The 15,217-nt window shown below is 29.4% G+C and overlaps 1 protein-coding gene across 1 annotated transcript in view; it reads right to left on the minus strand.

The window, feature by feature from the left end:
• Dip-C (dipeptidase C) overlaps positions 1-13,613 on the minus strand; it is a 34,681-nt gene extending 21,068 nt beyond the window's left edge. Inside the window, exons 1-3 of the mRNA XM_011500328.1 lie at positions 13,493-13,613; positions 10,115-10,319; positions 4,170-4,409 (exon numbers count right to left, since the gene is read on the minus strand). Of these exons, the coding sequence (XP_011498630.1) occupies positions 4,170-4,409; positions 10,115-10,319; positions 13,493-13,593 (546 nt within the window). The 5' untranslated portion in view covers positions 13,594-13,613. The remainder of the gene's footprint in view (positions 1-4,169; positions 4,410-10,114; positions 10,320-13,492) is intronic.
• Between the last annotated feature and the right edge of the window lie 1,604 nt (positions 13,614-15,217).

Raw genomic sequence — 15,217 nt, forward strand, 5'->3', positions numbered from 1 at the left:
CCGTCCCCCCCCCCCAATTCCACCCCCAATTCCACCCCCCAACCGTTGAATATTCAGATTTAACTTTAATAAGGAAAAAGTATAATGGAAATTTTGACTGTTGAAATCTCAATCTCTTATTACAAAACAACTTTATTAAATCCGAATATTCTTTTAATATAAAACAGTATATTGATTTTTTTTCTTTTTTTGGTTTTGTTTTATTTTTTGTTATTAGCGATTCATGGCATTACGCATCTTTTGAAAGGTAATATATAATAACATTTATTAGTGAAAAAGTGGAGGGATATATTGATTGCATTGCAGTGTGTAAAAAGATTATTAACCGTGAAAAATTGGACTAATTATACTACGAGACATAATCTACATTGAAGAAATGCAAACAACCGACGTAAATAATGAATCGATGAATAGACTAAGATGCAAATACACACAAAACTTCTCATTGTTTTTTTAGAAATTTTTTTCTTAACATTCGTCAAGCATAGATATCGCACGACTGTATGATTAATTGAATTAGCTTAAGTTACATTTAATTAACTATAAATCAACAAATACAAAAATTTTTTACACGCGTCTCTCGATTTATCGCACCATTGTATTATAGGCAAATAAAAGATTTGCTCGTAAATAAAAAATATAAAAAGAAAATTAAGCAAAATACCCGGTTAAAAGATTTTTCAACTCGCACAACACGTACATTTGTTATTGTAAAATTAAGCTGTCGAGCGTGGAGCCCCTGCATCGAATTATATAAGAATTGTTAATAAACATCATCGATCATTGTGCTTAACAAAGGCTTATAACAAATTTATTTTAAAATGTTATGCATTTTCTACGAAGCGATAACTGCCTTGATGGCTTAAGGCATATAAATGAGGCAAAATGCAGAATTAATGTAAATCATAATGAAATATAGTTTTTTTTTTTTTTGTAAGTGTTAAAGTTTTCATAGCCACTTGTAACTTTCTATGAAACTAATGACATTATTCGCCCTCGATTATGTCTCGAGTTAAGCATTGAAGATATATAATTCAGAAGATAAGTAAAAAGTTCTCATTCACGTTACTCGTCATTTATATTAGGAGAACAAACATTCGTTACGAGAACAGATCATAACATTAATGTTCCTATACTCATAATATGATGAGTAAGGGACATTTAGAATGAATATGAAATTTTAGGTTTATTATTAGGAATATAAATTGTACTTAAGACAGTCAATTGGCCATAAAGCTTATATTTCAGATAAGTCGGATAAGTCTTGTAAAACAACATAATAAATAATTAGTGGAAAAATTCTATTTGAAAGTTAATAAATGGCCCAATTTATATTTCAAATTTACAAATAATAATAACGATCAATTTATTAAGAACTTTGATATGCATTGATATGCAATTGTTTGCTGTTGTTGTTAGTGTTGTTGATTTCTTTCTTTTTTTTCTTTTTTTTTTTTTTTTTTGATCGTAAACTTATACAAATAACAATTAGGCGTAAATCTTCTATTGATATTAATAATAATTATATGTTCTATAAATATATAACCTTGTATTTTAATGTACGTTTTAATAACACAATAAAAATTAATATTCATTTTAAGATTGAAATGAGGAAAGCGTTATAAAATACTTATACATTTTAAGTATGAATATTATTACAAATTAACGACATTTCTTTTCTTTTTCTTTTTTTTCTTTTTTTTTTATTTATTATTATTATTATTATTATTATTTTTTTTTTTGTTTTTTTTTTTATGAAATGACATTATATTTAGATTGATAAAAATGCATTATCAATGCTTTAATAATTAAAAAAATTAACGAGTTATATTTTCACTTTAAATATACTCATAATGATATGAAATTAAATAAAAATTTTTTTTTTTAATTATCGCTATAATAGTACACGTTCATTATTACAGGAATATATAATTATTTTAATAAAAATACTTATATCAATTGAAAAACAGTTATCGGAGCCTAGTATAAAGAATATATTAAGTGAAATGTATAAATTAATGTAGAGACACTTGACTTAATAAAATTGATCATGAGTCACGTAATAATATATTTTAAAATTATAAAAACATTAGTAAGCCTACAAAAAAGTTAATATACTTCCAAGTATATATAAACATTTGTATTAAATGGATGTCTTTTTGAAAGAAAGGAAGTCTTGTATTATGATCCCTGTGGATAGAATTTTTAAATAAATATACATAACCAATCTTAAATTATCTTACTCGCCAAGATTATCTTCATTGTAATAAACACTTTTCAAAGCATTCATACTTAAGCATATTCGTGCTTTATTAAAATATATCTTCGATCTTAATAATTCTTTACGTAACAAATGGTATTTATTACCTTATTAGCTCGATACATGCGAATGTCATTACAACTAATTAATTTTATTCCCAAGTACTTGTTAGGGCGTCAAATTTCTTGTAGGCTCAAATTATTTTATTGTAAAATAATCTATTATAAATAATGTAACGAATAAAATACGTTTACAAATTCAGCGGCCTAATATTAAATCGTCTAGTAATTGGCATTCATAGGTGCGCATATCTGATCAGAAAAAGAAAAACGAGGATCAGAGGAAGGAGATCGACACACCGATGTCACAGCCATTAGAAATCTACTATTATTATTATTATAAAGGCTTTGACAAGCAAATAAGCTTACTTTTTTTTTTTTATTTATTTTTAACGCGTACGCGAGTGTCTGGCATTAAAAAATTGCTTAGTAGAGAAAATAAAGACTACAATGAATGATTTTATATTAGCGCTGAGTCAATTTTAACCACCGTTCATGCTTCGTTAATATTCCTTTCTCAATTTCGTATTTTCTCGCTGACGAATATCATTAGTTCGCATAAATGTTGGTTGAATGTAAGAGTTCAGTTTATAAGAGCCTCGCTTAGATACATAAATATTTAAGTAAATGCGCAAGTTACTCTCGTTCCTTCAACTACATTAACTGACACTACTCTCACGATACAATTATTTAACAGTGAAATTTGTGTTAAAATTAGATATTTCGGGGTTGCTATTATTTCAGGATGGTTTTGTACTCTCTTGGATTCTGTCTTGGCATTTGTTGTTGGTAACCGTTTCCCTTCGAGTTCTGTTATTAACCTAAATCACGTACTTGAATCTGAGATAGTGTATAAACAGCACTCGCGTGCTTACTTAAATGCGTAATCAAAAGGTTTGAGATTTTAACTGATGTAAATAACTAGATTTCAGTCACGACGAATGCTTGGTCATTTGCATTTCAAATTTTCCAACTTATTTATACGCGCTTTGAAAAAATGTTTACTTCTGATAACGCGACTGGCTGGCTCGTTGGCTAGTCTCACTTGACTTGGAAAAATTCACTCGAGTGCAGGAAGTTAAATGTCGCGCAAATTTTTAAGAAAGCAGATCGTCAACATTAGCATTATAACATGTTTTTCAAGAAATATAAAATCCATTACAATGTAAATACCGTTTTTTCCAGACTTATTTCACCGCATATTTAATTACGAAACAATAATTTTACAACATAAGTTTACCACAAATTTATCTTTTACAATTTATTTCTATAAGTGTAGAATAATAATAGTGCATGGTCATTGAAAGATAGAGATAGATATATAGAGAAAGAGAAAGAGAAAGAGAGAGAGAGAGAGAGAGAGAGAGAGAAAATATAATTAATAAATACTTGTTCAAACACACGTTTATAAGAATAAATTTTAATTCTACCATACAAATACTGAATAGCACGTACATTAATTGGATTTGTATTAATTAATTTTAATCTTTCAATTAAGACAAAATACATCATATAATATTTGGGGTAATTTCAATCGAACCATCTCTTGTTTACATAAAATGATAGAAGCGAAACGATAGAAATGAATATTTTTCTCATTGTAAAGATAAAACCTTTTTTGAAATGCGAGATATCACGATAAACATGAATAAAAAGATTAGTTCTTGAACGATCGAATAAATATTGCATAATTCTAGTAATAAATCTCTCCGTATAAGCTAGCCACATCATTATTGGAAAAGTGCATTCATAACTCGAGCGCGGAAGCATGGAAAAATACGGTTCTGAGTTATCAGATGACTTGGATTCATCGTTGTTATTGCAAAAATATTATTCAAACATCGACTCACCAAAGTCAGCAGTAGTTTGACGCCCTTCTCGTTCAAGTAAATGGCCAGACTGTCGACATATTCAACCTCGTCGACGGCGTATCGTTCGCGAAGCTCGTCTAGGGTACTGATCTTGCCCATCCATGTCTCGTACTCCTCGGGTAAGCGCGGGAAGAAGAGGATCGAGCGACCAGTCTCAAGGTCTAAGGCTCCGTAGCAATCCGGTTCCTCTACGCCGAAGCACCACTGAAAGAAGGACTCCTGCGAGCGGATCGACCAGTCAGTTTTGCATTAATTATAAAGGAGTCATTGCGGATTGATGTTCGCGCGAGTGTCATGTGCAAGAGGAAATACAGTCCGAGTATTGCCGATCCAACTGGTTTCCTTCTTACGTGTTATCTCATTATAAAAGTTTTATCGCCGTATTCGCGCTGTAAATAGACTTATTGTTACAAAATTCGTGGACTACACTCTAAATTCTAGCTAATCTATGTTACTTGTATTTAAACGACATACAATTGTTATTAGTTCGCATATTTGAAAAATATATTTTCATGAAGTCTCATTAAGAAAGTGCATTTGTATTTGTGTATTTCGTTTCTGCGCAATTTACAAGTAGGCAATTTTGATGTCGAAAATTAATATGAGAAAAACTTACCGTTCTCGCGAAGATATTTAAAAATATTGTTGACTGATATAAAAGCGTCGATTAATTACGCGTGAGCGAACATAAACATTTTTGTCCATAAAAATTTTGAATTAAAATCGTCATATAAATTCATTCGAATTCATCAACATCTATATAAGTTATCTATATAATACATGAAAATAAATTTACATGCACTTACACGTAATGTGAATTTGTTAAAATTCATATTACAAAATAAGCTTCCTTAAAAACGAAACTTAAAATTTACATAAAAATTAGCTCCAAATTATATTCGTAATAAACACTTAAACGGATAAGTTTGACTATTAGAAAGTCATACGCCAGGCTGACTAATATTACTTAATTTGTCTAACGAGACTTCTTCATTCACATTGAGAAATATTTTGTTTCAATATTTTGAAAAAATATATAACAAAAAAGTACGATATTAAAACGAATAAAAATGATATAAAAACGTTCATAGCACTATTAAGGATAACCATTCAAAAAGAAGTTGAAGGGATTTTAGTAGAAATAAAAGTACAGTTTAGAAAGAAATTAAAAAAAAAAAATAAAACACGTTATGGGTCATATATCAAAAGTAAAAATTAGAATTAATCATTTTTCAATATAACATTGAAAGACTTGGCATTATCCTAGAGCTTTACATAATGATTAAATATATTTTCTGAATTATACATGTTGCTTTAATTTATATAATTTATATAATCATTGCGTCATTTAATATTTGCACATTAATATTTAATCTAATTCTGTTGCTGAACGAAGATAGCTTAAAATATTAACTCGTAATATTTTAATATCATGAAATATATTATAATATTACACATAAGCTCTTGAAGTACAAGCGTAATAAAAAAAAAATAAAAAAAAATACACGTTAATTAGATATTCATTTGGATAAAATTGACAATGAAGATTTACTAAAATCGAAAACAATCATAACAATAGATAAGACAATTACTCTTTCATAATAAATGCGCTTAAATATTTATTAAACGTAAACAGTTGTGTTTTGTATGAAACGGTCAAGTAAAAATTTTTTCTTTATTGAAAAATTTCATTATAATGAATGAAAAATTTATTTTTCAAGCAAAAAAAAAAAACAAAAAAAAAAGTCTTCGAATAATACATACGTTTTCATAATGAATAATATAAAATAACAGAATAAGAATCGTGTACACATGATGTTTTTCAATAAAACCAAAATATCATAAATATTTTACGCGTGATTGTCATTTTTATTAAGAAATTATTATAAAGTTATTCTAACGTTTTCATTCAATTGAAATATTATTATGCCAATACCTTTGAAAGATTCATTATATATTAAAATAATTCAGCAAACAATAAATACTTATTCATGCATAAAAACAGATTACCTTATAATTATTTGATACATATTTTAGGCAAATATTGAAATACCAAAAGTTAAATTGTCATAGGCAAACGAAACATCAAAAAGAAAAACTTAAATATGTTTTCTTGGCATTGCAATAAAATTTTACATGTAATACTCAATTCATTCTATTAATATTAATTATTATACTACTGTTATTTAGGTGGTTAATTATTTTCTAACTATTTATTTAATCATTATACTTTGCAATTAATACATTATATAAACAACAATAAAGAGTTTTTTTTTTTTTTTTTTTTTTTTTTTTTAATAATAATTAAGCTTATTTTTAGCATCCAAGTATTAACTTTGTATAGCATATAAAATGAATTGAGATAATAAAAAATTATAAAAACATGATTACAGTATTTTGGTGCATGTATATAATTATACATTATGTTTAAAATTTTTCCCAAGCTTTCTTTACTTTTGTTATGTTGAATTTCATAAATATACCTTTATGTATATGGTATTGCTTTACGTATAAAAAAAATTTAATAAAATACGCTAAATTCTCTTTATGAATAATGAAGTTAAATGTAAACATTATTCATTATTTAATAAATCAATCCTATTCACAAATAAAATAGAATAACAATATTTATGTGTGTGTGTGTGTGTGTGTGTGTGTGTGTGTGTGTTGTGAATAAAAAAGCAATTGATGTTGGTAAAAATTGGGCAATTATTTAGATTAAGAAAGATTTTTAGCTTCATCGATTATTATAATAAATATATGGAAAAGAAATAATAAATGAACGATAAAAGATACACTTGGTTCGTGTAATTGCAGACTGAATAATGTTTATGAAGTAGTAAGAGAAATAACTGTTGTTAGAATAAACATCTATTGAATATAAACAAAGAAAAATATTATTTGATAATTGGACTAAATTGATGTTTATAAATGGTCATAGCGCCTTTTACTTTTACTCCTTATTGATTTAAAGAATAATAAATTACTAACACATTTCCAATTTTTATTTGTAAAACAATTGCATGATTAACACAATAGTGCGATCAAATTGTAGGTAAATGAATTAGGTAAATGAAATACGGTGTTATTGTTTTCAATACCAATTCAAGCCATTGTTACGCAGTTTGTTTTTATTTTGGAATAATAACGTTTTTCTTGCTAATTATAATAATTTAAATCAGCAAGTAGCGCTAATTTGGAGTCGACCCCTTCAAGTATGATTATACGTAATAGTAATTCGAATTATAATAATGCAGAATGTCTAATAAGTCTAATAGCCCATTAATTTTCCAAGGGCCATTCATACCCGAGATTACCAAATAAATTAAAACCTGTTATTCGTAATGTCGTTACTTGGGCCAAGCTAACGCTGACCTCGTACACATTCTCGTTGAATACAAGCAGTTACCATATCAAGCTCATAAAACGTCGTAATGTTCCAAGTTGAACTTTATCATCAACGGCTCCTTAAGAATAAATTTTATCTATGAGCTCGCAGCAGATCCTCGTAATTTCTTAGATCCTCGCTCTAGCCGAATCACGTAATTTTTCATTTTACGCGCGCACGAAGCCGAATACAATCAGATGCCACCGGAAGCACTTGTAAAGCTGACAAAATAAAGCTCAAATCTTAATACATAAGCATTATGTAGTCAAAATAACAAATGACATATATTGTGCAATAAAACTTCGTGGCGGTTTCAATGGATCTCGTTATCGATGGCCTTGTGTTCGTAGACTACACGTACGACAAACGGAAAAACTTACGGTCATAAAAGCTCTCTATACCTGGATCTCGTCGATAGTCAGAGTCAATAAGAAAATTGAATAATTGTTAAGCTATTTTTCAATTGAATATAAAGACGCTCGTTAGAATAATGAGATAGAGCGAAGGTAGCGAATGCTTATGACAGAGCAACAACTTTTTCTCGGTCATTTTGGAAACCTTCGGCGAGCAGTAGTGTAAAGGTTTATCGTTACTATTAGCTTTAATATTCTTATTATTAGTATCTTTTTGCTATATCAGTGGAATTTCGTTAATAAAATGACGAGTAAGAAGTAATTTAAACGATGAGGGTCTGGAAACTCACTAATATGATTTTTAATATCGTGATTAAGATTTTCGTTTACGACGCTCGACCTTATGGTAATAAATAAGTAACGTAATAAATAATAAACTTATTCGTAGCGCGTTAAATTAGAATAACACATCAAGCACTTAATAAAACTCACAGTGCGCACGAGCAATATCCCATTATAATAATTAGCAAATCGATAAATGCACGATATTTCGACACTTTGTTGACGTAAGCCAATGGTAAAAGTACAATTACGGGCATAATTTTCAATTCGTATCCACGACAAATTTCCATCCCATTACTCAGCTTAGCTGACAATAAATACGTTAATTGGACTGAAATATTCTCAAATAGCACAGTAAGACTTTATTACGACCATGAAACTGAAAGTAACGAAAATTGCGAGAGCGTGCGATGAAGGTAGAGAAGCCAGAAGAGTCGTGCTGCGTCTCTCGCCCCAGCAAGAGAGATAAGTGGCTGAGGGTCAATGTGCCCTCTCTTTCTCTCTCACTCTCTCACTCTCTCTCTCTCTATCTCTCTATCTCTCTCTCTCTCTCTCTCTCTCACTCACTCACTCTCGGCAGAGTGGTGAGTCTTGGAAAGGAGTTGAAAGAACGAAGCCGAAGTAGGCGCGAGCGTACGTACACGCAAACCGTGCACACTCACACAAACACACGTATTCGAAAGTTTCCACGAGTCGAGGCATCTGCGAGCGGCGATTTTTTCACTTCCCCTACGGGGATGGCATCTAGTTCGATCGGAGAATGTCTTTGCTTGCATCGCAGCGATAATCATCACGAGACTCGGGTGACAACGTTCGCAGCGTGACGTTAACCATTTGCACGTTTAAAGCTGCAAAAGTAAGCGAGCAAACTTACTTAAGGAGCAAGTACGCTATTATTATTATTATTATTATTATTATTATTATTATTATTATTATTATTAGTTCGAGGCTTCTATTGGAATTCTATACCGAGCAATCCTTAGCTGTTATTCGTTATTGCACCAAGACTCGGTTACGATTAAAAAATTGGAATTTTGCGAAATGTACTGTTGGCGCGATGGTGTATGAAAGGTGTGAAAGAACGTAAAAATAAAACTAAGCAAATAATAAGGGATAAACGGACTTGTTGACGGTGCTCTCCAACGAACATGTAAACACAAGAGCGAGGATCTTGCGTGACTTCGATTCAATAATATAATACAAGTATTTACATGTTTAAGGCAACGTTTTGTTTGGCTTTTCTCATATCGGCACGTCATGATAAATATATCAAATATACTTAGTCCGTCTACTTTGGGTTTTCACCACATACACGTGGCAGTATTGTGAAAAGTGCCATTTAAAATAAAACATTTATCTTTAATCAGCGTCCCACATGCTACATGCAGCGAAATTATTGAATCCGATTTCACCGCACAGTAACAAACAGTAATATTCATAATAACATGTCCATCCCCCTCCGTCGAATCCATTACACTCGCGTCATGCACACGTGCATACACGCACATTACACGCTATCCCGATCTTTGTACGAGTAGCATCGTTGAGACGATTCAACATCGCCAAGAATACATAGCATAAAATGAGGAAATGAAAGTGCCACCTTTGGCACGGCATTCTCAGCATCCGAATCATTTATCCATTGACCTCCTTAGCCACTCCATGATTTCGATTACCGAATCTCGACGAAATCGCCCGATTTACCCGAAAAGCACGGATTACGCGTTGCATTGGAAACCAGCAGAACTCGACTCCGCTCCCACGGTCTAATTAACCTGGGGGGCAGTGAGGGGGAGTGGGAGGTGGGTGAGTTGGGAAGGGAGCCGTGGTAGGTAGCGCACCTGCCTGAACGGCCAATTGACATCGGTGTCGTTGAAGGGTACGTCGACGCCACCCTGCAGTAGAACGTAGCAACCCTTTGGCTGCTTAACTTTCGAATTGGTCCGCAGTCGATCGATCAAGCGCCTTCGGTTATCCTCGAACAATGACATCGGGACCTTGAGCGTCTTATCGCCTCTCGAGAAATACGCTGGTGCCATCGTATGTCTGAAACGATGTGGTTGTATGCGTTAGGCTGCCTGTATGTTGTCAATTATGCGAGTGCCCGATTCGATAAGGGAAAAGGAAATTGTCGTTAAAACAAAACAAAAAACAAAAAACAAAAAACAAAAAAAAACAAAATAAAATAAGAACGCAACGCTATCGCAAACGAAAGAAATATTATATTATGCCACATTTGAAATTTAAAAATGATACAAATCACTAAAAGACCCACATTTGCGCAATAGCCCATAATAACAATAATCGATCGATCGATCCCAATAATAATAACAATAATAATTATTATATTATAGTAATAATTATAATAGGCCTCCCTTAATTACTAAATGCTATAATTTCATTTGTATGTTTATAAATTTATTACCATTCGAATTCCAATATCATAAAATCTGAGCATTCTTAAGCATTTAAGTACATTAAAATATTCATAGGCTAGTTTTTGTTTCGCCATTTCTTACGAATTATTCAAATACTGATGAAGTGATATTGAATATAAAATTATCAATCGCATGGAAATATTCAAAATATTTACAAAATACTTGGAAATATAATTGAAAAATAATTAGTAAACATTAACAATTAAGATTAATTAAATTTTATGAAACGATAAAAATTATTAATGGATTAGCTTAAAATCCGAAGATTCAAAGTATCGTGAAAATCTTTTAAACGATGTTAATTATACGAATCTGTAATCAGGTTCTTTTAAACACAAACTCGTAACTAGTTATGTCAGCGATTTATGTATAATGTAATTATAAAGATGAATTTATTAAAAAATAATTTAAATTAATAATGAAAGTATGTATATATATATATAATATATTAAATTGTAATTATATATCATTTGGATAATCTGAGGAGAGAGAAAAGATGCGTAGAGAGTGGGAGAAGAAATGAAGAAGGGAATGAGAAATTCGATCTATTATTGCCAATGTGTTTTGAGACGATTAAAAAGATGTTTAAAAAAATAGCTGATCAAGTATGAAATGTAATAATCGTTTAAAAGAAAACCTACAAAGATTTCCATGCTTATTTTTATTAAATACATTAGAATTAAAAAATAAAAATATCGAATCAAATTTTGATTGTAATGATCAATTCAAAATTAATATAAGAGCTATACTATTGTCTTTATAAATATATAAAAGTTGTATATGGAATATCTAACTTTTGAAAATTATCATTCATAGAATTGAAATAATAATATTTCCCGTCAAATCTCTAAGAATAACATCTATCTGCGATTGAATATTCAAAACATTAAATATACAGGTTTTTGCTTAAGAATAGGATTATTGATTCTATTTAATATCAATGAAATAAACAATTGCCAGTTTATAGTATAATTTCATATAAATAAAAATAGATATATGAAAAAAGTATAATAAATAAAGAAAACTAATGAACGCAAGAGAATAAATAGAAATGAAATTCTGCGATAATATGGAATATTTACATTTACGTATAAATTACTATTAATAATCATTAATACTATTAGATTTTATATTATTGAATGGGATAACTAAGTCGTTACAATGTGATAAATGCGATAGAATAGTTTGGTGAGTTGTGCGAATTTGTAAAGGTAAACAGGGAGTAAGTTTGTTTCGTTGAACACAAGAGACAGACGAAATTGATTGGAAATATAGATTTTACAAAATTCTCCAATAAAAAAGTACTTACCACACGAGACCATAGACATTTTAACAAACATTGACAATTCGATCTTCATTAATGACTGATGCAAATATAAAATTTTACAATCTGCAAATGAATCTTCAGGTACCTACGTTCCACCTGCTCTAATGTACATTCTCAAAAGAAACTTTTCCGTACGAATTACAAATGATTGAACAATTCATTCTCAATTATTTATTAATAATCGTTCGAAATAACTCACTATTGTCAGTTTTAATTGAAAATATAATAATGTGTATGAATAATGAGAATTAAAAATAAATAAATACAATTGCACTTTCATATTAAGAAATAAAGCTTTTTTCGCTAGCTATTGTAGCATAATTTTTATTCGCTCGGATCGGGTTATGAATACGGAATAATGAAAGAAATGCAATTAGAGCGTTTTGATCAGTTCATTATTATTCGACCAGAACGTAATGAAAAATTTCAATACGATATTCGAAAAAGCCTATTAAAGATTACCTCGAAGATAGCTCACGATTTTCCAAATATAGGGAAATGAAATTTAAGAGCAGACTACTACGACAAGTACACTTGCTCTTTGCATTCACTTTGGCTAATGTCTGAGAATATTACACAACTACGAATTATAAGAAAACATTAAGCGACATATTCCTTGATAAGCGCACATCAAAGAAAAATTAAGTAGCTGCTCATGAATACTAGGAACGAGACAATTCAGTGTTGTAGAGATGGAAAAACAATTTAATGCACATAAAAATGCAAAATGTAACGAAAGCGAGATAGAAGGTAATAAAATGTCATAGGAGAAACTAATATATATATATATATATATATATATATATATATATAATGAAAAATATAGTGTATAAAAGTAAAAATCTTCATGATAGAGAAAGTGATTGCAATTGTGGCCTACGAGCGAGCTGATTTAATCGGTATAAATTGAATTACGAGTAGATATTAGCGGAAGAAAAGAAATTGTATAGTGTCGAACTAGATATATATTGATTAGCATAACGAATTTATAGTTGATAGAAATGTCAGAATTATATAAAAATGCATTCTAATAATTAAAACGTGTGTCGCGTAGCGATTGTATATGGAAAACTAAGAGAAAGCAGTTTGAATTTTTTCACATCAATGAAATTAATTGTGTAACATTTAAGATTTTACAGAGTATACTTCTTAGATATTATAAACTCTTTATTTTCTCATCATTTCTATTATCCATATATATATATATATATATATATATATATATATACATAAATATAAATACAATATTTCAATCTTTTTATCAACGTTGACAAAATATAAATCGATATTTACAGTTCGTTAACAGATATTTACAGCTCGATAAGTAACCAATTTATTAATTATAAAACGAAAGCGTAGTTTTATTATTTTATGCACATGCAAAAATTCATACTAAAATCACAAAAAATAATAAGTCACAGAATTCCTGTGGACGAAGTAACAACTCAACATACATACGATCCAAAGCTGTAGAAGCTGTAAAGTAAGTTTTGCATTGATGAAAAGATTTTTGCAACTTCCAAGTGCTCTGGCAATACAAGAGTCGTGGCCACATTAATCGTTCTTGCGTGGGTCCCTTACATTTAAACAATAACGACGACGAGGAGGATAAAAATCTTTGCTCAGAGATTAGAATCTTGGAGAATTGTCTGACTGCGCCCATTGACTTCGCAATCAATTCCGATCCTAGGCTTCTGTTTATTTTTCCGTGAACGTTTTCCTAAAACCTTCTCTCGACCTGATGTTTACTTTGACTTGCGTTTCATTGTCCTTTACCTGTCAAAAGCAAATCGGGTTCACTTTTACTTACAACATTCTCATTGCCAATCACTCTGACTTACACCTTCTTCTGATTACCCATAATATAAATAATGCAAAAATTTTTGCATAAAACACAAATTTTCTCGAAACATATGATTAGACATTTGAATAACGATATTATAGAAGCGTAATAACGATAAATAAACTTTGCTAGATATAATTTAAAAATATGTACTCTAGATGTGTCATTTTGATAAATTTTAATCGAATTGAGCTGGAAAATGGAATAAAAAAAAATTTTTTTTTCTCTCTTAAGTTTTAAAAAATCTTAAGTAGTAGTAGTAGTACATGCTAATGTGAATCATCAAGACGATGCGCAATTGAAACTATTAAAATAACCAAATTGTACAATTTATCTAATGATGAGCAATTGCTTCAAAGGGAGCAATTTTTTATCACCAAGATCATATTCATTACTTATTATCGAAATTCATTCGCTATTATATCTTTTTCAATAATTTCGATACTTATTATTCGCTACTTCATCGCAACATTTATTTATTTAAAACATACTTATGGTATTATTATTAGAAAATATTATTTCACGTTTAAGTGCCTACATATTAAATAAAAAATATGGGAATAATGGTGAGTGTTTAAGGCCAGTGGGAAGTTAATGATCACCGACATATCGAGAATAAAGTGGAACATCCATAAGTGACAAGTATTTTGTTCTGAAATAATTCGTTACTCAACTTCGTCACTAGATTATAAGAAAAAACTAATATAAGGAAGAAAATTTGTTACTCCAACACTTTCATCCGATGATTCAGGAATTACAATTAGTTAGTATAACAAACCGCTTCTTTTTTTGAACAATTTACATTATTATGATTCTCGAATAAATCATCCTTAAAGTTTATTATTTTACTTTGAAATTTATATTAAACATTCTTCACATATCATGTCATTCGATAATAATAATTTATTAAAAGAAATATAATTTCACGGATAATATAAAAGGCACTTTTTCGATCGACAAATATTCCGAAATCCTTTAATATTGTTTAATTTTTCACGAAGTACAGGAAAGATTAATGGCTCGCTAAGAAAAAAGAAATAAATAAATAAAAAAATAAATAAATAAATAAATAAAACTCAATTTGATATAATAATGTAAAACAGCAACAAAAAAAAAAATATGTAAGAAATAAGATTACTTCTTTATTTCAGGACTTTTTATCTTATTAAAGACATAAGGTTTGAGCGAAAGAAATTTGTATAAATATACTACGTTAGTAGATTTTCAAACTTTATGAAATTTCAAATTATATTAATTAATTAAAATTTAATTTTGTACTTCATAAATCGTGAGAATAAAAAATATAAATTATCAAATAATAATCTTGGAGTCTTTG

Source organism: Ceratosolen solmsi, unplaced genomic scaffold (assembly GCF_000503995.2).
Source record: "Ceratosolen solmsi marchali unplaced genomic scaffold, CerSol_1.0 scaffold56, whole genome shotgun sequence".
Classification (NCBI taxonomy): Eukaryota; Metazoa; Arthropoda; class Insecta; order Hymenoptera; family Agaonidae; genus Ceratosolen; species Ceratosolen solmsi.